The 26550-nt window shown below is 36.6% G+C and overlaps 2 protein-coding genes across 3 annotated transcripts; both read left to right on the top strand.

The window, feature by feature from the left end:
• The first annotated feature begins 1824 nt into the window (after nucleotides 1–1824).
• Nucleotides 1825–17185, top strand: LOC133877206 (phototropin-1). Of its 2 annotated transcripts, XM_062315459.1 has the most exons (24): nucleotides 1825–2027; nucleotides 3458–4201; nucleotides 4728–4910; nucleotides 6473–6564; nucleotides 8112–8394; nucleotides 8562–8802; nucleotides 8901–8971; nucleotides 9058–9164; nucleotides 9262–9311; nucleotides 9411–9515; nucleotides 9782–9841; nucleotides 9935–10024; nucleotides 10645–10721; nucleotides 11491–11575; nucleotides 12185–12265; nucleotides 12488–12591; nucleotides 13638–13687; nucleotides 14121–14227; nucleotides 14357–14479; nucleotides 14849–14900; nucleotides 15265–15377; nucleotides 16416–16556; nucleotides 16743–16843; nucleotides 16929–17185. In XM_062315459.1, coding segments are annotated over exons 2-24 (3057 nt in total). In that variant the 5' UTR covers nucleotides 1825–2027; nucleotides 3458–3461; the 3' UTR covers nucleotides 16930–17185. The 2 variants fall into 2 exon arrangements, with proteins under 2 accessions (XP_062171443.1, XP_062171442.1); XM_062315458.1 differs by having other exon boundaries at nucleotides 16743–17185.
• A 2848-nt stretch (nucleotides 17186–20033) lies between these two features.
• Nucleotides 20034–20864, top strand: LOC133876832 (uncharacterized). Its single transcript, XM_062315073.1, has one exon. It carries the CDS (start codon nucleotides 20034–20036, stop codon nucleotides 20862–20864), a length of 831 nt encoding a protein of 276 aa, XP_062171057.1.
• The last annotated feature ends 5686 nt before the right edge of the window (nucleotides 20865–26550 follow it).

Consider the following 26550-nt stretch of genomic DNA (forward strand, 5'->3'; position numbering starts at 1 on the left):
TAAATATTTCACGTGTTGGGCCTCACCTATTAAAAAGGAAGTCTGAGCCCACACGTGAGGGGGAGTGTTAAAATATTGATTAAGTGATTAAATTTACTTTTTCCTATCAGCTTAAACTTTTGAGATAAGTGTCGATTTAACATAGTATCAGAGTCACCTAGTAGCGCTAGGTCATGTGGTACTGGAGCATCGCATGACGTGACTTTGACGAGGACGTCCGGGATTTAAAGGGGGGAGTTTATAACACCCCGGTCCTATATTGAAAAAAGATGAATAACTCACATAGAGTGAGTGGTTTATAAAGATACTCATGGGTGCTAAGTCCCACATTGTCTAGTTATTAGGTAAAACTGGACTTTATAAGGGATTCAAGAAAAGCTCCAAATTGACTGGTCTTTTTAGGGTGACTAGCGCTTTTTCTTTGGGTTCATTACATAAAATCTGCCATGCAGTTTTTTCGGTTGGCGAATTTAGTCCATGTCAAACATGAAGCAAATTTAGCAGCTCACAGATTATCTTAAAAGGTTGTCACCTATATTGTAGATTCAATTTGGATGGAAGAAATTCCTTCATGAATCGATGATATTGTTATTAGGGAACGTGTTGTCCCTATGTTATGGTCACAACTATTGCTGTGGTTTTTAACTTTTTATAATGTGAAGGAATTTGTTCAATAAAAATAAATAAATAAATATTATTTCTTTACAAATATAAGTTTGTACCTACCCTCACAATTTTTACAAAATTTCAATACAATTCCTAATAAAAGACAAAAAGATGAGAGATGAGAGAGGAAATAAAAATATTTTGTATTAAAATAATGGATAAGAGTACTAGTAGTAGATACCTTATAGGTGGTTCCTCTTTCTAAATATAGGAAAAATTTGAAAAAAGTCATAAAAAAGCACCCACATGGGTTTCCCTATATTTCTCCTAAACCCTTGGGTAGCTATAGTTCTACCCAATGTATTGGGTTGCACTCCAATGAATTATATAATGATAAAAATGACATAAAGTAGGAAAGTAAAAGAATAAAATAAGAATAAAAAGAGTATTTAATTGATATAAGGAAATATAAGGGAATTTATTGTGTAATATATATATATATATATATATATATATATATATATAATTTTGTTTCTTAAATTTAAAGAAAATGGTTGGGTATTTGCTGCTAGTGTTCTAAGGAAGCTCTTTTGGTTCCCTACACATTGGGTAGAATTGTAGCATTCCCAACGCTTAGAGAACCGATAGGGTATCTGCTGTAAGTTTTTTTTTTTATGATTTTTTTTTTTTTTTGACATTTTTCCTATTTGTATGGAAGTGAAAGAGTTATAGGGAAGCTGTTATAAATGCTATAAAAATAGTCAATTTTTTCAAAAATGTTTTTAGCTAAAGAAAAATATTTTAAACAGAAAGAAATTTGGAGGAAAATTAAACATCCTTATCTATATACTTTCCTTTTCAACTTTTTTTTTTTTTGGGCAAAGTTTCGATGTTTACATTTGATCTTGAAAAATGAAAATCAAATATAATTTTTTTACAACTCTTAAAAGTGTCGCAATTAGCGTTAAAGTTAAACCCTATAAATGGTTGATGAGCAAGTCTGCAAGTGTGTGGGAGAATGGCGGTTATTCATCACCGAATATCAGCCGACAAGTGCCACGTGTCCAAGCACAACGTTTCTCAGGGACCATACTTTTTCTGCAACATACGATATAAAAAGCAAAATTATTTTGAGACCCATATATGATATATCCATCCATCTCTTTTGAGACCCAAATGCAGATTAATTCTACATATTTCCCTTCTTTTTTTTTTTTTCTTTTTTCTTTTTTTTTTTTTTTGTGTCTGATTTGATTAATTTTATCCTCAAAGCTTTTTCATGCCACTAGCGAGACACGAAGACACAAGAAGCATTGCCCCGCGAGCCAACGGTCGGAAGCGCCAGAAATTCCCAACGCGTCTGCTATTGTTGCGCAAACCCATTTCCGATCTGTAAATAAAGAAAGCAGAAATCATTGGAGGTAAGAGATTATGAAGCACAGAAAACAATTAATTACTTCCTGAAATTGTTTTCAACAGCATAGGAATGCGTGCAAGAATCGCGTGAATTCTTCTTGGTGTACCGGGATGGGAAGCCAGACCTTTTCGACAATCATTCTCTTCTTTATTCAGTCTTTTCCCCATTAAAAAGTCCTTTCTGCTCGTTATCTTCTCGGCCCTTCTCTCTCTCTCTCCTCTGTCTCTCTTTCTCAAAATCTTTTTTCCTGAACAAGGAAGAGAATATATATATATATATATAACCCAGCAAATTCAGCCTCTTGGCTCAGTTGACAGTCACCTATCCATTTCAGCTCAGAAACAAAACCAGATTCTGCACTCTCAGGTTCTACGGTTTCTACGTCCTTTTTATTCATAATTTTCCTGACAAGTTATGCTAAAGGAGATACTATTTGGTCTAAGGACCATTCTCCATGATTGTGTGGATGTTCTGTTTCTATTTTTGTTTTCTATACTCTGTTTTTTATGCTTCTTGACTCCAATGATTTGCAGAGTCTGGTTATTTTTTTGTTGTTGTGTTTATGCTCTGATTTCTCCGAATCTCACGGGCGGGGCAGCAATTAAATAGTAATACTGTTTGTACATTAACGGAGTATATATACGTATACACTCAGTGTATTTTGACAGTATAGAACCCCATCATATATATATGCATTGGGTGTAAACAGAGTGTAGTGTACAGCGTACAGCGTACACCACCCATTTAATGTACAAATAGCACCACTCAGTACTCAACCAATTAATGACACAGTTGCACTGCTTTAATTACTAAACTACCCGCACATTGTCGTGCCGGTACAAATTGAAAGTTTTGCTCTTTCTCATGTCTGCCAGTTTTTGAGTAAGCTAATTAACCTGATCTCTCTGACGAAACTAGCCTCCAAAAATATGAGGTGCGCGGAGTTTCCTTCCGAGGACCAAACTACAAGCAACACATGTTAGTGGTGGAAAGCAACGTCAACTGACCACAACACCCCTGAAAAAGTTGTGAATTCACTCTGCTCAGTGCTCATTTCATGCATGTTTCGATCTCTTCCAAAAACGTCACTATCCAAGTCCCCCAGTCCAGTTCATTGCCCTGCCCCCACCTCTTTCATCCACAGAAACATGTTTGCAGAGGACGCAAAAGTCTTTGTTAGGATTAATCTTTTTGGGACCGGACATCCCCAATCATGCAATAAATAGTTGTAGGCCTAGGTAGTCAAGAATCCTTCTGGAGTACTCTGATTTCTTTTAGCTTTAATTTCGTTTTATTTTTACTGTCACGATAAAAAAAGCATGCATTTGAAATGGTAATAGCGAGAGCTTCTGTAGCATTTCTCTTTCTACACTATTGCATGTTAATCTCAACACTAATACTGTTATTTGCTCGACATGGGTGATGTTCATGCAGAGATATGGAACAAACAGATAAGGCATCGTCAAAAATACCACCAATAACCAGAGGCTCTCGCGACTCGCTCGAAGTGTTCAACCCCTCCAACAACTCGACCCGGCTAACAAACCAAGCCTTCCTGTCCCACCCCTCATGGCAGAGCTGGGTAGACCCACGGGGCAACCCCGGCCAGCCAGACAGCCCAGACCCACCAGTACTCAAGATCTCCTCCAAGTCGGGTCGTGCCGAGGAGCTCACCACCTCATGGATGGCCCTCAAGGACCCCACCCCACCGCCACAACCATCCCCACCGCACACCCAGAAGGCCCTCTCGGCGATCATGCACGATCGCGACGACGATCACCAGAGTCGACCAAAGGCCACGAGGCAACCGGTGGCGGGCGAAATCGGCACCGCGGCGCAGAGGGCCGCGGAGTGGGGTTTGGTTCTGAAAACGGATACCCAGACCGGGAAACCGCAAGGTGTCTCGGTCAGGACCTCGGGCGGCGGAGATGACCCGAACAACAAGCCCGAAGCTTCCAGGCGAGACTCCAACAACTCGGTGCGGTCCTCGGGCGATCTATCGGAAGATGGGAATAATATTCCCAGAGTTTCGGAGGACCTAAAGAACGCCTTATCGGCGTTCCAGCAAACGTTCGTGGTAGCGGACGCCACCAAACCGGATTATCCGATATTGTATGCCAGTGCCGGGTTCTTCAAGATGACTGGTTACACATCACATGAGGTTATAGGCAGGAACAGGTACTACCACCACTACCGTTAGGGCATGTTTGGATAAGACATTTGTTTTTATTATATTTTATTATTTTTGAAATACATATTTTTGGTTTGTTTTGTTAAATTTAAATTCTACTTAAATTCTATTTAATTTTTTTTCAATTTTGATTCAGATTTTTTAAATAATCTTAACATAATTTCAAAAAAATAAAATTTTTCAGTATTTGCAATTTTAAGTATAGTAAAAAATTAATAGAATATAATACAAAAATATCGCACAACCAAACATGCTGCTAATAATTGTACGTAATTTTAATTTTTAACCGTAATAACGGTCTAGAGGGTTATTGACATATTTAATTAAAGAGTAATACTATTTAGACTATTATTGTTATACAATTGAAATGATGAGACATTAAAAATTAATTATTTTTTTATTTTTTGAGTGTTGATTTAATTATTGATAAGTACGACTATTATAATAATCTACTAAATAACATTATTTTTTTTTAATTTAAATTAATGAGATTTTGCGTGGGGATCCATCCAGCCGGTTTTTACAGGGTGCAGATACCGACCCGGAGGATGTGGCAAAGATAAGGGAAGCTTTGGGGGCCGGCACGAGTTACTGTGGGAGGTTGCTGAATTACAAGAAGGATGGGACTCCCTTTTGGAATCTTCTCACCATTTCACCCATCAAGGACGAGACCGGAAAAGTCCTTAAATTTATTGGGTTGGTTCTTACTTTCTTTTTCTCTTCCATATATAATTCCTCATTTTGCTTAATTACATTTACATTTACATTTACTTATTATATGGGTGATTTATATGGTCGAAATAATAACTATATAATTATTATTATTTTTTAATTTGAAAATTTGAAATTAGTAATGACTTATTATTGTACTAGAAAAAAAAATAAAAATTTATACACAACATGTTTAGTTCATTTTCTAATCCAATTGGAGTTAACCATATCTCTCTTGTTATTCACATTTGGCTTAGGTTTCAATTCATTAAGATTGAGTCACGTGTTTGTTTTGTGTCTTGTTATAAGACACAAGGGAGGAACCACGTTGTGGTGGGGGTCCCCATAAAATATATATCTTTATGAACTTAATCCCTCAAAATTATTTGTTAGACGTGTCCCAATTTTAACAAGTTCAGCTAAACCCAAGTCAAGTCTGATAAAGAAGTTTATACTTTACCCTTTTTTTTGTTTTTTATAAAAGAAATTAATGCAATTTATAGAATTTACTTAAAAGATAATGGCTTTATTTGATAACAATTTTTTTTCTTTATTGTTTTTGTTCAAATATTAACAAGTTTTTATAACACAAAACACTTAGAAAACATTCAAAATTATTATTACATTTACGTAACGTCAAAACAATTTTTCAAGAAAAAAAAAAAATCTAAAAAAGTAATTTGTGTTTAATTGGCATTGTTTGTTAGTTTTTTATTTTAAAAATGAAAAAAAAAAAGAAAAAAAAAAGAAGAAGAAGAGCTCTTTATGTCACATAGAACCTTTTTTTTTTTTTTTAAAAAAAAAAAAAAAAAGACCCATCTAGCTAAAAGCTTGTTAATATAAAGAGAAATGATTGTTGCACAAGTGCAATAACTTTTTTTCAAATTAATCACTGGGTCTGTTTTCTTACATGTAGGTTCTAAATATTCAATAATTGACCTTAAAAAAAGTTGTTAGAGTTGTACGAAAGTTATAAACATATCATATCATATCTCTAATATAAATGAGAAATGCTAGAGCTCTTTCTAGTGTTCTTCTTGCGTTCATCTGAAATAAATATCATATTGTGGTCTGTCACGTCATATCATATGAGTAGTAAATATCATTGCTCTTCTGAGATTCAAATGTATATAAAGAAAGAAATGCGTTGAGTGGAAAGCGCCAAAAGGTGCCGCAACAAGAGATTGCTGGACAGCAAAATCCACAAACACGAGAATCATTGATAGATGGGGTTTTGCTGATATGTATCACAGTGAGTTGCTCAGAATTTTGTCCCACAACCAACACACCATGATTAACTGACCAGACTAAACAGAAACATAGAGAATTGTCTCTTGTCCCCCATACCGCGTCACGTGTCACTCCATTAATGGACCTGGTCGATCGCCCCCACGTCCTTTGTCTTTGATTGTGATTCAATGTGGCCCTCTTGATCAGCTACCGTCCGATCTTTTCCTTGATGGAATGAAATAGTGGAAGGGGAATTTAATTTGTTCGCGTATTAATTGGATGCTTATCTTTTGTTTTATTCTTTGCTGATTTGGCAGAATGCAAGTGGAGGTCAGCAAGCATACGGAGGGGTCCAAGGATAAGATGTTGCGTCCCAATGGATTGCCTGAGTCCTTGATTCGATACGATGGTATTGCACTCCATCTACTACATTCCCTTTTGTCTTTCCTATTTGGCTCAACCTTATTATCGATTATCGAGAAATGTTCCGTTTCATTCTCTTACACGTCTTTTATTCATGTATATCTAGTACATTTCTTTTATTCATCTCCATATATACATGAAATGGGTAAGAAAATGACTAGAGAAATGGGCCACTAATGAAATTGGAATGATATTGAAATTATCCTCTTCAAATTATCATTTAATTGTTAATATCTTATTTAACCTGTGGTAGATTGGGAAAAAGACATTCATAAGTGATAGTTTAAAGGGGGTGCGTTGACATTTTCTCTTAAAAATAAAAGAAAATTATACTTTTTACCTTCAAATTATTGTCTTTTAGGCAATTAGACCACTAAACTTTAAAATTTGACACTTATCTCTTTAGTTATAATTATGTTACATCATACCTTTTGCTAAGATTTTGTGTTAAAATGAATGAAAAATTTATCGCATCCACCCCCAAGACTTTTATTTATTTATTTAATTAGACTTCTCAAATACTCTTAAAAATTATTAAAAAGCATGTGGAAGTTTTCCTCTTTAGGCTGGCCGTCGTGTCACTTGACTAGAAGTCCGTACGTGGGGCACTGTATTTCGAAGAAAAATTATTCCCTTACAACTCTCACACAATTCCCTTTCACATTGGGTGGGATTCACTGTGAAACTCACGTGCATGAATCCCACATAATGCGAAAGAGATTGTGTGAAAATTGTGTGTGAGGAATTGAAAGGGAATCCCTTCCCTATTCCGAATGGAAGTCAAGTTTGGTAATTTTGAAATGTCATCCTGATACCCCTAAAGAGACCATCATTTAATGCCCTTTTTCAATGCATCAGAAAAGAACATCATTCCCAGCTGGGAATTTGAGTCTACTCCTACCCTGTAATCTAGGAAATGGAGGCCCCCGTTGAGTTTCTGTAGCCTCGATCCAGTTCATATATCATGGCCACGAGACACAATCTGTCTCCAAATGAAAGCAGAAGCTTACTTGGAAGTATTATGGAAAACTGCCTTTTCTTTCATGATAACAAACATGGCAATAATATGACTATTATATCCATTTACTCATTCCTCTTACTCAACAAACGCTTTTTGGATTCGGGTCTTGTTGGATCATGGGTACAAGACTGTATAAGTTCATTCTAACCCAATCTTTTTAATTAAACGGATCAAGACCCTTAGAATCTGAACATGCTAATTTTATGTTAGATTCATTAGTTCAAGAATGGTGTCACAAATGATCAGCATTATCTTCGACCAACATTTTAAGATTGCCAGTGTTGGCAATGACAGGACTAAGAAGGGTAAAAGGCAACAAGATAATGGGTGACAATTCCTTAGATATCATAATGTTGTTAGTGGTAAGACATGGCTCATGCAAACTAGAAAGCAGGTTTTTTCAAGATATGGTTAGTTTAACTTTCATGGGTATTCGATATGTACTTCTGAACAAAGTGAGTAAAACGATTTTAGCCCAACTGAATACACAAATAATATGCTGACTTTTGCAGCTCGTCAGAAAGAGATGGCCACCAGTTCAGTATCTGAACTTATTCTGGCAGTGAAGAGACCTCGTTCACTCAGCGAATCAACAAACCGTCCGTTTATGAGAAAATCAGGTGGCGGCAAGGAAGATGACAGAGTTGAATCGCTAGCAAGGAGAAACTCAGAGAGTACTACTGTTGCTCCACCCAGAAGGAAGTCTCTTGGTGGGGGTACTAGAAGCTCAATGCAGCGCATCAGTGAGTTGCCTGAAAAGAAACAGAGAAAATCTGGTCGCCTTTCTTTTATGGGGTATATAATTTCTTTGTTATGGATGATTACTACACTAGCAAATTAAGGCTGTTCTAATATAAAATGTCACATTTTTATCCCTAGCTCTTTTTGTTAAAGTACCAAGAAGAAAGAGATAAATTTAATCATTTTATTTATATTCTAACGGCTTTCTATCTGTGATTCAGGAGGATTATGAGGAAAAGTCAATCCCCCGTTAACGAAAGCTTCGACACTGAATTTGCTATAGATGATGATGGGAGTGATGACGATGACTTTAATGACAGTGACAGTGAGAGGAGGCCTGAGAGCGTTGATGACAAAGTCAGAAAGAAGGAAATGAGAAGGGGTATTGATCTTGCTACTACACTCGAACGTATAGAGAAAAACTTTGTCATTACTGATCCAAGGCTTCCCGACAACCCCATTGTAAGATTCCTACTGATCTCTTTTCCTCCAACTATGCTGTTTCGGAGATGAGAATATATTTGTAAAGTTTAACGTTTCAAAACTGTTCAAATCTTCAGATTTTTGCATCCGACAGCTTCTTAGAGCTTACAGAGTATAGCCGTGAAGAAATCCTTGGAAAAAATTGCAGGTGCGCCACAAAGAGACTGCATTTTCTCAATCCAAGAAGAATCCACATGCATGTCTATATAAATATGTTTTGTTTGGATTTTGTAGGTTTCTGCAAGGACCTGAAACAGACCCTGGAACTGTGAGGAAAATTAGAGCGGCAATAGACAACCAGACAGATGTCACCGTCCAGCTGATTAACTACACGAAGAGCGGTATGCTTACTTTTTGCAATTTCTATACTCTACATAGAATCACTAACAAAATTCTCTCTTTTAGACACAACTTTTAGACCTTTTGCATTCATTTCAGGTAAAAAGTTCTGGAACCTGTTTCATTTGCAACCTATGCGTGATCAGAAGGTCAGAACACAGTACAAATGATATTTACATGTAGATATATATAGTAGTATGATTCCTATAATAAGATAATTTTAATCAGATTCTGTACTTGGTAAACAGGGAGAAGTACAATATTTTATTGGGGTACAATTAGATGGCAGTCAGCATGTTGAGCCACTTCGCAACAGTATTCCAGAGGACACTGCAAAAGAGAGTGAAAAACTGGTCTCCACCTTCTTCAAATGCTTCGTTTATCTCTTTCATATTATGCTTTTGGATTTCTTTGTGGTGTCAAGCTTAATTATATCAATGTCAGTTTAAAGGTCTAGAGTCTCAACGTTTACTCAGAAGAAGAAAGAAATTCCACAAATTTATTTTCCTTTTCTTCTTGATTCCATACCTTTTTTACAGCTACAAACCACTATTAGTGATTTTAACTGTTGGAAATTTGTGGGTTTGCTGAAACAAATTTACTTGACATCAATTCTCAGATCAAAGAAACTGCAGAAAATGTTGATGACGCAGTGAGAGAACTTCCAGATGCCAATATGGTAAAGTCTCACCTTGGTACACATTTGCTGAAAAGCTTTTGGGCTTACAATTATGACAAGTTTCTATTTTTTTTTAATTATTATTATCTGCAGAAACCAGAAGATTTATGGTCTAACCATTCTAAGGTAGTTCACCCAAAACCTCACAGGAAGGACAGCCCCTCTTGGAGAGGTATCCAAAAGGTATTGTTCTTATTATAAATGTGTATATAAAATGGCAAAAATCATTATTTTTTTTATTTTTTTTTTTCAAAATAGTTCAGCATTCAGTGACCAAACTAATGAAATTAAGAAAGTAAAGAGAGCAAAGACACTGCTTCTCTTTTTTTTCTTTTTCTTTTTGGTCCTTATCCTTTTCTTTTTCTTTCCTTTTTTGCCTGAGCGTTCTTCTTTCAGTTTATAACGCATCCTGCAATACATTTGGAATATATGTTCCCTTGTCTCGTGATAGAGGCTTAACTTTTTTTTTTTTTTTTTTTTGGGGGGGGGGGGGGGGGGGGGGGGGGTTCTTTTCAGGTTAGCCATTTTTCTGGAAATTTTGTAATTTATGCTCCGTTTATTTTGATGTAAAATGTTTTACGTCGTAAAATATTTTTAACGAAGCTTATGCATGCATCACATTCAATACTTTATACTTCACACTGTCTGTGGTTGGTTGATAAACAAGATAAGAATGGGTGTTATAGTTTTATACCCTTCTTGTTGTTTCCTTAGTATTTGGATTTTCTTTTCTTTTCTTTTTCTTGAAGTTCACGCATCTCTTTTTAACACTCTAGTTTGCTTATGTAATCCTTATTTTGCAGATTCTAGATAGTGGAGAACAGATGGGCTTGAAACATTTTAGGCCAATAAAACCCTTGGGATCTGGCGATACTGGGAGGTTAGATTCTCTTTTCCAATTTTCCCATCAGTTTTTCTGTAATAATAACCGTGCTATATATATATATGTCATGGAATACTAATTTCCTGGAAACTTATAAGTAGTATGACTTTGTTACAGGTTACCACCAGGCATAAATAATATAATATATAAATCCTTATGACTCAATATTAATTTCTTTGACTTTTTGGGTTGTCATAATTTAACTTCTGACTGATTCAAGCTGCTCTCAATACTTGGCATTGGGGTTGAAATATGTAATAGATTTCATTCAAAAAAATGTCCTTTAACAAAACTTGCATTTACTCTGCCATTAAAATGAGACCTTATATTACTTATACTTTGGAAGTTCTGTCAGTAGTTTCACCTCTACTGCATAAACCATGTAAACGATTTGCGAGAATTAACTGATGTTCATAAATAACTAGTGTCACTATATGCTATAAGTTGCGAGAATACATGGTAGGTTTCAATCACTAAGATCCAAGAAGTTCCAGTTTATTATCTGCTACCTGAAGATATTGGGAAGACGGACTTTTTTCTAATTTTGCTGAAAATGCAATTTGAACTCGTAATTGCTGGTAATCTTGCCAATAGTTTCTTTGATGATATTCACTTGAATTTTGCTCTATACCCCGACTTCCCTCCCCAATGCCCCTTTCTTCTTCTTCTTCTTCTTCCTTCTTTCTTATATATATATATATATATATATGTTGACTTAAACTTCTATGTCTTGGAAAATTTGTATGACTTGTGGCTGGCATGGCAGTGTGCATTTGGTGGAGTTGTGTGGAACTGATCTGCGTTTTGCAATGAAGGCTATGGATAAAAGTGTTATGCTCAACCGTAACAAGGTATTGAAATTGATTTTACACATCTTACATACCCTTTTTCTTTTCTTTTCTTTTCTTGCAGACTCTAGCCGTCTAGCATACTTGTTACTTCTGCTTGCAACTAATTAAACAGGCCCCAGCATATCATGTTTTGCATTTATGTACTATTCTAGCCATGCTGTCTTCACCTTTTAGGCATTCCATTTTTATTCTAGCCAATTGATTGGATTAAATTTTGCCTTTTCAGTTTCCACATGCATTAGATTCTGTTATATATCCTAATTTTTAGACTTGGGCATGCAAAGAGTAAATTAACAATCCTTTGCATAGATTTTGGCATGTCATCTATCCTTTTAAGAAACCACTACGCCTACTCTAATGGCAGAAATTATGTCGAATATATTACCATACCACCAGGTCAATGAAGGGTCTTTTCTTTTAGTTTTATAGCATCAGTTCAAAGGGACAAGTCAAAATGTACATTTTGGATATTAAATATTTTTGTTTTTTCCTGTATTTCTCTAGATGCTTATTTATTTATTTTATTTTTTAAATAGTAGTTCATAGATAATTTGCTTGTGGAACTCTTCCACATATTTTTACATAGCTCCTTTCCTTCATGTTCCACAGGTGCATAGAGCTTGTGCAGAGAGAGAAATCCTCGACAAGTTAGATCATCCTTTTCTTCCTGCGCTGTATGCTTCATTTCAGGTTAGAAACTCCTCTATAATCTTAGCAATGTATGAGATGATTTCAAATGGAGGAATTGCTATGAGCTTCAGGAGCGAAATTGATTCTTCGATTACTTAGGACTAGTTCAGGAAGGCGTATGACTTTGCGATGTGAATACAAAGCTCAGATACTGAGAAGTGTAATAGAAAAAAAATGGTATCTGTAACAATTCTGATTCTATTGATGGCATTTACTTTGCAGACCAAAACACATGTTTGTCTGATAACTGATTACTGCCCTGGTGGAGAACTCTTCATGCTTTTGGACAGGCAACCCACAAAGGTCCTGAAAGAAGATGCAGTGAGGTAAACTATTTACCCAAAAAAAGCAAACCAGTCCGAAGAACCAAAACAAAAGAAAAAAAGAAAATCAAATCATAGTGCATTGAGATTTGAGAGTTTGCTATGATTGTTCGTATTTCGTTTTCTTCTTCCAACTCAAGCCCTTCTTAGAAGCATGCACTGAGTTACTTACAGAATCTCAAATCTAGAACTTTCACTCGCAAATCTGAAAATGCTAACACCACAGTTTCAATGGTAATGGGAATACGCCTGACGGCGAAAGCATACAAAGATATAGAATTAAGCTTTAAAGAGATTGCTGTTATAGTTGCACAAAAATTTCTCTAAGCTTATCCTATAAGACGTCTGGAAGCTGCTGAGGTTAAATTTTCTTTTGGTATCTAAAGTTATACATATTCAAATTTACTTTAGTCAAGTGCAATCCAGCTATTTGACCCCCATTCTTTTTATGAATTATAGAGGGATTTGGTCAGTGATGACTGAGAGTCATTTTTAATGAAATAATGCAAGAAGTTGGGAAATTCAATATGTATGATATATATTTTTGCATTTTTTTTTTCCATCCCTAATTTGACGACCATAAAGAGTTGGTTTTGTGCTGTGTTTGTGTGAATTTTTACTCACCGGAGTCCCTAAAGTTGCAAACAGATAAGGTTTATGAAGAGTATAGATGGATATGTGCCTGCATAGAAAACACATCAAATGCTTGCATGTATTCACTTTTTCCTTGGAAAATTCTGACAGCACATTATTGCTTGTGGTTTTCTTGATAGTAAAGCTTACTTAGTTATGTTCTGAGCTTGATCATGATGTTCAGATTTGGAAATGATACCTAAAAACTATTCAAAAAGCTTTTTATTCAGTACTGTCTTATAAGTTGCAACTAATTGTGCTGATAAATGTCCTTGTACTGAACACTAAAGGAATTGTTTTTATAAGCAAATTTATTCTCGTGGTAGTTTTTATCTACATTATGGTCTTATTATTCCTGTGACTGGTAATGTTGCTAATTTTTATTCCAACTGACATGAAATCTTTGATGATTGTAGATTTTATGCTGCAGAGGTAGTGGTTGCATTGGAGTACCTTCACTGCCAGGGTAAGCTAATGTGCATTATTTTATGTATTTATGTTTCTTTTAAATAATACATACATATAATAAGTAATGATTTTCTTGATAATTAAAAATCCTTATTCTAATTAGTGAGTGATTCATTGAAGGAACTCTTTCTGGGACAGCTTGATTAATGTAATACTTTTTCCAATATTTTTCAAACCTGACACTACCACAGTATTTTTCTTCTCCATAATGCCTCCGGAAGTTTTTTCCTCGTACCTGCTTAATAATACTACAGACACCCAAAAGAGCTAGCAATTTCTGCTGCTTAAAGCTTGCCAGCATATTTTGCTGCAATTTCTGACCAAAGTTTGCTGCAGGAGTATTTGTGATTTGAAAAGTGGAGTAATTAGATAAATCCTTGCATACTTGCATTTTTATACCTTTACTGAATCTCCTGCTGATTTCCTTGCAGGGATAATTTACAGGGATTTAAAGCCTGAAAATGTTTTACTCCAGGGCAGTGGGCATGTGTCCTTGACAGATTTTGATTTGTCATGTTTGACATCTTGCAAACCAGAGGTATTCTGGTTATCTAATTTTCTTTAGCATAAATCTCTTCAGGAAAGACAAAAAGGAAAATCTTTATATAAGTCCATGATGTTTTGAGACATCAGAACAAATCTGACTGGTTGGTGGTGCTCTTTGCAGCTTTTGATTCCAAGTACAAATGAAAAGAAAAAAAAGAAGCAGAAAGTTCAACATCCAATATTCATGGCTGAACCTATGCGAGCATCAAATTCTTTTGTTGGCACTGAGGAGTACATAGCTCCGGTTTGTCAAATTTGAATATCATTTACAATTGCCGGATCTCAACATCTACATGTTGCATATGTTTAGTTTTTGCATTTTGAAGGATTTTAGAAATTTAAGGATATTTTAAGTACATAGATTTTACATGGAAGTAACGGATGAAATACGCTCACCAGCGAAAATACACGGCCCTTTTCTTTTCTTTTCTTTTTTTCTTCAACCATCCTCTGTCACCTTCCGTATTTTCCAATAAGAAATTGTTTATTTTTCACCAGTTGAGTCAGTTCTTTCTTGGAGATCATATGCATTGTAATTTTCATTTCTTCTCAACTTATATGCCATTTTCAAAATTTGTTTATTGAATATCCATTACCTTTCAATTCCTTGCAGGAAATCATAACTGGAGCAGGTCATACTAGCGCAGTGGACTGGTGGGCTCTTGGTAAGTTTGTATTTTATTAATGAAATGAGGCAAGTGCATGCATTTACTTCAAGAATTGGTCATCCTACTTAATAAACCAGGCTTTGATTTTCTTTTAATAACTTCAATGGAACTCATAATACAAATGAGAAAAATGAAACCATCCAAATGTAAATTATGTCACTGTAAAAGCTTTACAATGGGATACTAAACGAAAAACTCATACTGTAAAACCATTTAAAACATTAAAAACTCACAACCAAGATTATCAGTGAATTTCTGAAGCATGCAATGCTAGACATTTGTTTTTATTGTAGCATCTTCTCAAGAACTTTATAAATAAATGACCTACTGCCTTTGCTGATCGACTGCATCATTTTCTCAGGCATTCTTCTATATGAAATGTTCTATGGATATACACCATTTAGGGGAAAGACTAGGCAAAAGACATTTGCCAATATTCTTCAAAAGGATCTTAAATTTCCAGGAAGTATACAGGTGAGATCTTGCTACTGAACTATTTTCTTAGGTTTAATGCCTAAAATTATTGAATTACCATGATATTTTGTTAAGGAATGCATATTTCTAAGAAAAGCATCTTGAAATAAATTCAATTATACAATTATGGCTATAATGTCCCTTGAATAAAAAAGGAAAACAGTTTGCATGAAATTCCCCTTCTCAGAGTGCTTGTAAAGGAGCAATGAAACCACAATGATGATCCCCGGATTTCATTTTAAGTGCTTTTTGCAATCTCTATAGAAACCTCAAATAGCACAGTCAAGAAGCACGATTATTTGACTTTTAAGCATGCACATATCTTTCAACAATTTTCTGGATTTTGATTCTTGGTCCTTATGTGGCTACTCTGTTCGACCAATCCTGTCATCACTTGGCTTTAGATATATATTCTATCCAGCAGGATTTTAGCTTGCGATGTAATCATCAATTCAACTATGTTATGAGATACTTTGCCTAATTGGTAAATTTAAGTATCTTTTCTTTTTTTCTTCTTTTTTTTTGAGAAAATGAAACAAAAAAAAAAAAATGTGGGATTCAAGGAAAACAAAAAGTACATAGCACATGAATCTTCATATATGTATTTATGTTTTCGGGCATTTAGAGAACTTTTCACAAATCATAGAGAGCGTATGATGCAGTAGAAGCAGAGCCAGGGTGGTATGCATTCTCAAAACATGGATCCATTTTTAGCCGAGTGTCAATTGGATTGAATGCATCTCATTGTGAGGGTTCTCATCTTATATAGAAAATAGAACGGGAATTACAATGTTGAATATCAGCAATTACATGATTCTAGGAAACCAAATGAGGCAAGTATAATAAACCTATAATTACAGCATATCTACAGCTATAATTAAGGCTAAATATGTGCTGAATCAAATCAAATATATGCTAGCTTACACTGAGTACCGCTTGAATATCTTTTTACCAAACTTCATTCCCAGATACCTACATTATGCAAGATTAAAAACCAAAACATAAGGCTTGGTATTAACGAAATTTGGTCTCATGCAGGTAAGTCTCCAAGCAAAGCAGTTAATGTATCGGTTGTTGCACAGGGATCCCAAGAATAGATTGGCTTCTCGGGAAGGAGTAGATGAAATTAAGCGTCACCCGTTCTTCCACGGTGTCAATTGGGCTCTAGTTCGCTGCATGGTATGATGGGAAACCTTGAAATGCATGAAGTAGAACTAATGGATGATATCTTTAATAAATGAACACTGGAGGTTTTCAAACTGAAGTTGATATTGCTGGCTATTTTCCTCTCCTCTACTTAAATCTCCATTTTTGTTGCATTCTCATTGATGGAATTCAATCACTGACGTATTTATATAATTCCAGAACCCTCCTAAGCTTGATGGTCCTCTCTTTGAAACAACTGAAGCTGACAAGGAAACCAAAGTGGATCCTGAGTTAGAGGATCTTCAGACAAATGTTTTCTAGTAGGTCTCGTCCATGCTAGCTATTTTATGATATATGTGTGTCCATTTTTTGTTGGTCTTGTTAATTAGAAATTCTGTGTTGCAGATTTGAGTATGTAAACCATATCTCATTTCAAAAAAGGAAACACAATAGAGGCTTTGAAGAGCTCCTCGTTCTGTTGAGGAGTTGGAATTTTATTGGCTTGGCTTGTGCTTCCTTGCCTTTGGCATTTTCATCAACAGCTAGCTTGGAAGCTGCTGGTAGGAGGGGAAATTAAATTTCAATTGTGTCCTATGTAATAAATACATGGTGTAATGTTAATCCCAATTGGTTTGGACTAAAAAATTGTCTACATTACTTAAGCAACCTCTCTCTCTCTGTGTGCATGTTCTTTTGTTCATCAGTCAATCATATCTCAATTTCTCTCCAATTCAGAATTAGGACCACAAATTTACTTGTCCAAAGATTTAATGACTTTGCAAGACAATCTAAACATGCATGGTTTCTTATGATTAGAATGGGCCTACTGCAAAATATAAATTAGAGAAATACTATTCAGTAGACTGTTATACGACTGCTATAAAACTGATCGAGATCATGTGGCAGAGAAAATCAGCCTTTGATCAAAAGTGCTGATTTTCACTGTCACATGATCCTAGTTGTATAGTAGTCTACTAAATAGCATTATTATAAAAATTTATATCAGAATACGCAACGGAAAATAATCTTGACATACTTGCAGCCAAATTTGTTCAAGTTTGCTCTTGATTTGAATCAGAAAGCCCCATCCGTAGAATACCCGAAGAAAATTCTTAGATAAAGAGGTTTCTTTTAATCTATGCATTTTTTCCCCGTATTAGTAGAATACGTAAGATCTTTATTTATAGGTTAGCTTAAGGACCATCGATTATAATATTATCTTATTTATTCATCTCATCAAGGAATAAAACCCGATTCCACTTAAACTTCCACAAATAATTTCCTTATTTGGAGTAAATTACCAAACACCTTTAATTTGTATTTAGTTACAATACACTAATTAAATACATGTGGCATATGGGGCCACACTTTAATTTATTGCGAAATTTTTCACATTCTCCCTCTTGGCTCCCATAACATATGATTTCCTTATATATGGTGTTAAGTACTTTAATATGTCCATAACTTGACAAGAAGTCCTCCCCTAGGGTTTTCTCTCAACAGGAATTCTTAGGTGTGTGAGTGGTTGAGTCTCCTGCCGTTTCTTTACGACTGGGAGTTTTAGTCCCCGAGTTTTGTTCAGTGTTTTCCCAAGTTTTGTTTTGCCTCGTAACATTAGGCTTTTACTGTAGCAACAGGATGGAGGATCTAGTTGAATGTATGGGAGATAGTATGAAATTGATGAAGGGTGAAAGGAAAGGGATAAAAATCACCAAGGCTGATATTGCAGATTTACAAGTGAGGAGCGAACGCTGTTTGCTGGGTAGATTGATGTCGGACAGGCGTATTTAGAAAGAAGCTTTCAAGGCGTTAATGACCAGGCTTTGGAAGACTTTAGAAGCGATGGCTTACAAAGAACTACATGATAATCTGTGGCTGCTAGAATTTTTCAACTTGGCCGACAAAAGGCTTGTTAAGGAGGGTCGCCCATGGCTTTTTGATCATAGCATATTGGTTTTCAAGGAGCTTGATGAAAATCTACCACCGTTGCAGATGGATTTCTCCAAAGCACTTTTTTGGGTGCTGGTGCATGATATGCCTTTTAACATCTTTGAATCAGGAAATCAGACTTCGAATAGGCCAATCCATTGGCAATGTGGAGGATGTAGATGTCACTGGTGATGGAGTTGGGTGGGGTAGATGTTTACGAACAAAAGTTTATATTGATCTTATGAAACCACTTGAGAGGGGTCGCCCCCTCGTTATAAATGGCAATTCTATTTGGGTGTTGTTTAAATATGAAAAGTTACCACAGTTTTGCTACCTCTGTGGGAGAATCTACCATGCGGATAAGCCATGTACGAGTAGAACTGGTTTTCGACTCAACGATGAAGTAACGGCTAGACTTTGGGGGGCATGGCTACGGGCAGAGGATTTGAGGTTGAAGAAGGAAGTTTTAATAAGGACTCAACTGGGAGTGTCCAAATCTGGGAAGAAGTCAAATGAAATTCAGGAAGCAGGAACTATTGTTGGACAAATGGAGAAAGTCTTTCCGGCAAGTTTCACCACCCGTTCGACCTCGATTAGTACAAGCAATTTTTTAATGGGTGTTCAGTCGAGCAAGGAAAGTGATGAGGACTCGAGAACGAGGCAGAAGATAGGGGATGAATCAACAGTCAAATCGATAACAAGTCTTGCAGATAAACCGGGCGATAATCATATGGGGGATAGTATGGAAAGTGATGATGAAAAAGGCGAGTCAATCAGCATTAATTGGAAAGATTCAGCAAGAGATTGGTGTGAGAAGAAGGCGGCTGAATGTAGAGAAAGTGAAGAGAATCAGGGGGATAGGCAGAAGCTTCGGGATGGGAAACTAAGCATCAGTTTGCTTGTTTCAACGGGTAATCTGGGAGAGAGGAACAAAGTAGTCAGTATGGAGTTGAGTACAACAAATTCGCTAATAAATGCGGTGGATTATGTGGCCATGAAACAAGATGACAAAAAGGGTGGGTCTGAACACGTGGCATGTAAGGAGGTAAGTAACATCACTATAGTTGAAGGAGTTAATGGGCCCCAGAATTCTGGACCTATGATCCTTAGTGAGGCCCCCCAGGTTTGTAGGTTTGAGTTCATGAATTCTGATGGGGCTATGACCTCGAGTGGGCCTGTATCCATGCGAGACACAATATTGGACTGCACTCATTTTAACTCTCATTATCCAACTAATAAGGTTCATAAGGAGAAACTTTTGTTGTATCCGGCTACGGGCCATCAAGAAGGAGGGCTAGTTGTTAAGATCTCGGAGGAGCCTTCTACAATACAAGGGACTGTATCCATGCAGATGTGGCAACTATAAAAAAAAGGCGGGGTTTCTCAAAGAACCTGGACATGCAGGGTTAGAATCTCAACCCCGTCCCAGGGTCCGATCAAAGGGGGCAAACGGTGTCTTGATGAAAGTGATTTATCTGTTCGGAAAAATCCATAAGTGTAGGGGAAGAAGGGAAGAAGAGATGCAGGGGCTCTTATTGTTTCGGCTTTGGCGGAGGCTGGTCAACAGCCCCGCCAATTACAATGATTCCCCTAAGCTGGAATTGCCGGGGGCTTGGGAACCCCCAGGCAGTTCGTGACCTTCACCAAATGGTGAAGGAAAGAAAGCCCAATTTTGTGTTCCTTATGGAGACTTTGTGCACGAAAGGACATATGGATCGCAGAAGGAACATGTTAGGTTTTGATAATATTTTTATGGTTGATCCTATAGGGAGGAGTGGGGGTCTTGCTTTGTTGTGGAAAGTAGAGGATAATCTGGAAATCTACAATTTTTCTAGACGGCATATCAATGCGGTTGTGAAGGATGGTAAGGGACAACTTTACTGGAAGTTGACGGGCTTTTATGGTCACCCTGATAGTAGTAAAAGGGTAGAGTCTTGGGCTATTCTCCGACACTTGCTTTCCAGCCAACCGGTCCCGTGGATTTGTGCTGGGGACTTTAATGAAACTGTGGACCAAGTAGAGAAAGAGGGCTCTTTGATTCGTAGGGAATCTCAAATGGTAAAGTTCCGTGATGCTTTGGAGGCTTGCCATCTAGGGGATTTGAGGTTTTCTGGTCCTCGTTTTACATGGAGTAATCGGAGGATGGATGGCTCTTTTACTAGAGAGCGTCTTGATCGAGCTGTGGCAAACCCAGAATGGTGTTCCATTTTCCCCAAAGTTTCGGTACGAGTTTTGGCTGCTAGAACCTCGGGTCATCGTCCACTGTTCGATGACAATGAACCGGAAAGGCTGTCTTATAGGAGGAGTTTTAAATTTGAAGCTTGGTGGGCTAATGATTTTGAGTGCTCAAATGGGATTAACTCGGCCTGGAATGTAGACAATCTTGGGAGGGTGTCTTTTGCAGAAATATAGAATCGTCTTTCTGCTTGTCAACGTGCTCTGCAGGGGTGGAACAAGTGTAAGTTTGGCAATTTAGAGAAGCTTATTAAGAGAAAAACAGCTCAGTTGGTTGCTCTTCAATACTATGAATCCCCGATTTTAGTAGCTCGAATTAAGTCGCTTCAACGGGAGATTGATGAGTTGCTCGATCGAGAAGAGATGTGTTGGAAATAGAGAGCCAAACAGCACTGGCTCCGTCAAGGTGATCGAAATACAGCTTTATTCCATTCTTGGGCGCAACACAGGAGGAAAGTTAATAGCATTCGGAGTATTTGTGATGAGCAGGGACAGGTGTGGAGGAAGAAGAGGGATATAAGCAGGGTTTTCTTGGGCTATTATAACCGGCTCTTTGCTTTCCAAGGGTCGTGTCAAGTGAAAAATTGTCTCAATCTTGTGGTCCCTTGAATCTTGGATGAGATGAATGATGGCTTCTTCACCAATTTTCAGAGGATGAAGTGCAAAGAGCTCTGTTTCAGATGCACCCCCTTAAATCCCCGGGTTCTGATGGCTTCCCAATAGTCTTCTATCAAAAGAATTGGGATATAGTAGGAAGCGATGTTTGCCGGGTGATGTTGTCTTATCTAAATGGAGGTAATTTTGATGTTGATTTAAATATTACTAATATTGTTCTCATGCCTAAGGTGAACTCCCCCTCAAAACTTACTGATTTTAGGCTGATTAGTCTTTGTAATGTTTTGTATAAACTTATTTCAAAAGTTTTGGCTAATTGGTTGAAATCTATTCTTCCCCATATTATTTCCCCGGAGCAAAGTGCTTTTGTTCCAGGGCGCTTGATTACTGATAATGTTCTTGTGGCTTTTGAGACTCTTCACACTATGGCTACAAGATTTTCAAGGAAAGAAGGTTACATGGCTCTTAAACTCGATATGAGTAAAGCGTATGATAGGATGGAATGGAATTTTTTGGAGGCTATGCTTTGGAATCTTGGTTTTGCCGATAGGTGGGTTAATCTCTTGATGCTGTGTGTTCGCACGGTTACCTATTCCATTCTGATAAATGGCCAGCCACATGGGCACGTTGTTCCCACTCGGAGCTTGAGTTTAGGTGACCATTCATCCCCTTATCTATTTATTTTATGTGTTGAGGCCCTAAGCTCCTTGATCCGTAATGTTGAGAGAGAAGGGGGTATAACTGGAATCCCAATCTCTAGAGGTGGAACCCGGATTTAATCATCTCTTTTTTGCAGATGATAGCCTTATTTTTTGTAAAGCCAATTTGAGAGAGTGAAGGTGTATTCAAGATCTTTTGGCTGACTATGAAGCAGCCTCGGGACAAAAAAATTAATAGGGAGAAAACCTCCATATATTTAAGTAGGAATACAAAGCAGGAGGCTATTCTTCAAGAGGCGGGTGTTGATTCTATTCAGCAATTTGAGAGATATTTGGGGATCCCGGCTTTAATTGGGAGTTCTAGAGTCTCCTCTTTCAATTCCATTAAAGGAAGAATTTGGACAAAGCTCAATGGATGGAAGGAGAAGCTACTCACGCATGCTGGAAAGGAAATCTTGCTGAAAACTGTTATCCAAGCTATTCCTACTTATACGATGAGTGTTTTCCGACTTCCCAAAACTTTGATCAAGGGGATTAATTCACTAATGTGTAAGTTTTGGTGGGGGTTTAAATAAAATAGCTTGGATGTATTGGAATAAATGGGCCGGAATAAGGATATTGGGGGGCTAGGCTTTAGAGAGATGGATTGTTTTAATGTTGCGATGTTGGCTAAACAGGGTTGGAGATTACTGAAGTTCCCTGAATCTCTGGTAGCACGGGTCATGCAGGAGAAGTACTATCCGGGAACAGACTTTATGAAGTCTAATCTAGGCAAAACGCCTTCTTTTGCCTGGAAAAGTATATAGCAAGCTAAACCTCTTTTAGATGAAGGAGTTATGTGGAGAGTGGGAAATGGTTTAAATGTTAAGATTTGGGAGGACAAATGGCTTCCTTTTACATTTTCACATAAGATACAGGATCCTGTTCGGGTTTTGAATAGGGAAGCTAAAGTTGCAGAGATTATAAATTTGGATGCAAATTGGTGGAACATACCTCTCATTGGGCATATTTTCCCGATGGTGACTGTAGAAAAGATTTGTAGCTTGCCTATTAGTCCACGAACTCAGGAGGACAAGCTGATCTAGACAGGGACAAAAACAGGTTCTTTTTCGGTTCGCAGTGCCTATCACTTGGAGGTTCCGAAGGGCTAGAGTGATGGGGTGTTCTTTAGCCTACTCTATATCGAGTCCCTTTTGGTCTCGCCTCTGGAAATTAAAAATCCTACGTTCAATTATTCTTTTTTTATGGAGAGCTAGTAATGAAATTCTTCCTACTAAGAGTAATTTATGCAAGAAGAAAGTTGTCTCTGACTCGTTATGTCCTATGTGTGGAATTGAAGCTGAGACCAGTGGCCATGTTTTGTGGTCGTGTGATGCAGCCCGCGCTGTATGGGGAATTTGTGGGGGACCTATTCAGAAGAGTTCTATAGTGACGGAGGATTTTTTTCAGTGTTGTGGGTTACCTCTGTGAAAGGCTGAATGATGGGGAGATGAAACTGTTTGCAATGATTGCCCATAGGATATAGCTTCATCGGAATAGCTTGGTGTTCGGTGGCTCGGTGCAGTCCCCTTCTTGTTTGGTGAAAGGCGCCACAGAGGAATTGAATGAATTTTGGAAAACTCTTGTGGATGCTATGAACCCGTCTAATGGCGGACAAAACGGTCATCCTAAGTGGGCTAAACCAGTTATGGTTAACATCAAGATAAATTGGGATGCGGCTTTGGATGGTCGGAAGAAGCTCATAGGGGTGGAGATTATTGCTAGGGATTCAACAGGTGGAGTGATGGTGGCTATGTGTTCAACCTTGCCTTATATAAGGGATCCTGCTGTGGTTGAAGCTATCAATGCCAATAGGGTTGTTGAATTTGGACGTGAGATGGGTTTCCCTTCAATCGAGTTGGAGGGAGATGCTCGGGAGATTGTCTTGGCGCTGGGGAGTTCAGAGGAGTGTTGTGGTGCTTGTGGGAACATTATTATGGAGACTCGGTTGTTGTTAGGGTCATTTCTTTATTGGAGGGTTGGACATGTAGGTTGTCAAGGAAACATGGCTGCTCATCAGCTGGCCAAGTTTGCTGTAGCCCATCATAGTCAACATGTTTGGGTTGGTGTGTGTCCTTCTGTTGTTATGAACGTTGTTTGTACTGAATAGGCCTCTTAATGGAAAATTACATTTTCCCTTAAAAAAAAAAAAAATGTCCATAACTTTATACATTCTAACTATTCATAGAATGCTCTCACTCATATAAGGAATACTACAAATGAATCATGATGGTAAAAACCATTATATAATGAATCTTTTCTTTCATGTATTACAATGTACAATATTCATTAAATGAGTACTTTATGAGTAATCAAACTTTATGAATGAGCTTCCTATAAATCATTGGGATCTAACTTGATATATCCCAAAGAATAAAAACAATACATGTGCATAAAAACTTTATAACAATAACTTAATGTCTACCTAGGAGTGTAAATTCGGCCAGTAACTGAGAAACCAGTTTGGTACCCGGTTGAAAATAACCGGTAAACGACTCTACCGGAGCGGTTACCAGTTATAGCACTTATATATACTTGGTTATAATCGGTGACCAGGTATATATATAAAATAAAATAATAAAAATATATATTAAAATTTAAAAAATTAAAATACAAAAAATTACTAAATTATCTTTAGGGTTACTTTTACACATTTGTCGACTGTCATCTGATTCTCAATTTCTCATTCTTTTCTAAGTTTTCTTCTGCCTCCGACCTCCCTCGACTACTCGAGCATTTTTTATAATGTGTCTTGGAAGAGGGTTGATTTGTTGTCTTTCTAAAGTAGTTTGTTTTGGTCTAAAAAGCAAAAACTCTACCCGGTTTGGAAAACCGGGTAACCAGGTAACCGCCAGTTATTACAAACCCGGTTAATCGGCTACCGGAGTCGGTTGGCAATTTTGGCCAATCGACTACCTCGAAGCTGGTTACCGATTTTAGCCAATAACCAAGAACCGGCTTTGGGTTTTCACTCCTAATGTCTATAGACCAATTAGAGAAAAAACTATGTACAAAGTGAATTAATGAGACTTATGTGCTGCGCATTACTTTTATTCTGCTTTACCGAAAAACTTTTATTCGTGGGATTTACAATCATTAATTTAGTACTTATATGCTCAATAGACACATCATGTCTCTTAATGTTCTTTTTCACATTGAGATACAAAATATCGATATGCTTGCTTCTCCTTCTATTCGTATTATTCTTAAGGAAGAAAAGTGCATTAAAGTTGTTGTAGAAGATATTGATAGGTCTCGCTATAGAATTCACAATCTTAAGATTTTTAACAAAGTTTATCATCTATAATACTTGTGTAGCGGCTTCATAGTATGCAATGAATCCTACTTCCATGGTAGACATAACAACTATAGTTTGCTTATTGCTTCTCCAAGAGATAGCGCTTTCGGTAAGAAAAAAAATATATCCTAAAGTAGACTATATGCTATCTACACCTCCATCAAAATTTGAATAATCAACCACTTCCAAATGGTCAAATATTTGTGATGATAAAAAAACATTTCAATCATAATAAGCATTGCATGTATTGAATTAACTTTAATGCATATATTTCAAATCAATACCTAAATCTTGAATAAAACACAAAAAATATTCATTCGAAGGAATGAATGAACTAGATGGACCAATGGTTAAGGCGCTCATCTCTATTGAATCTGCGTTTGAACCATGTCAAAGTCATGTTTTCTCCCTTAAATGGGTCGGATCAATGGGTTTGTAAGTTATGTGATCACTTTATTCAAATCCAATAGATCCATTGTAATGGGCTTGGCCCAAATGGGTCAGCCCACTTATTTGACTCAATATATATGCAACGAAAAATAATCTTGGCATAACTTATAATGACCTAGGAAAAGTAGTAACTAGTAACCACATATGCGCGCTATCACTTTAAAATGAATGGCTAGTCAAGTTGAAGCTTTCTTATAATCATTTATAAACATCAATCTCACCTAGTAAAGAACTAATATGGGATTTAACTCTCATAAATGTCTTTGTAAACCACCCACTTTATGTGGGCTAATTATTTTCCTAATGTGGGACTGTAGTATTAAAACTATTGGAGGTCTTTATAAACCACTAATGTTGTGCAAGTTATAAAGAAGTTAATGAGTGCTAAGTCTCACATTAGTTCTTTACTAGTTTGTAACTTGCATGATTCTTCATTATAATTTAATTTCAGAACAAAAAAAAATGATAAAAAGAGGAAACGAAAGAAGAGAAGCATAGAAAATATAGACAAAAAATGAAAAATGAAAAATACTAATATAATATAATAGTGTTATCTTTTTTATATTACACAAAGTAATAAAAAAACTACTCAATAAACAGTATAAACTAAAAAATCATTATACCCCGTACAAAAAAAACCATAGGAAACTCTCTCTCATCATCATTTTTTTTTTGAATTTAGTGTAAAATTTACAAAAGATAAAATAAGCAATTTGAATGAAAAATAATATATTAATTACATCAAAAAATAAGGGAAAAAAAGAAAGGAAACAAAATAAGAGAACCATAGAAAATATAGACA

Source organism: Alnus glutinosa, chromosome 9 (genome assembly GCF_958979055.1).
Source record: "Alnus glutinosa chromosome 9, dhAlnGlut1.1, whole genome shotgun sequence".
Taxonomy (NCBI): Eukaryota; Viridiplantae; Streptophyta; class Magnoliopsida; order Fagales; family Betulaceae; genus Alnus; species Alnus glutinosa.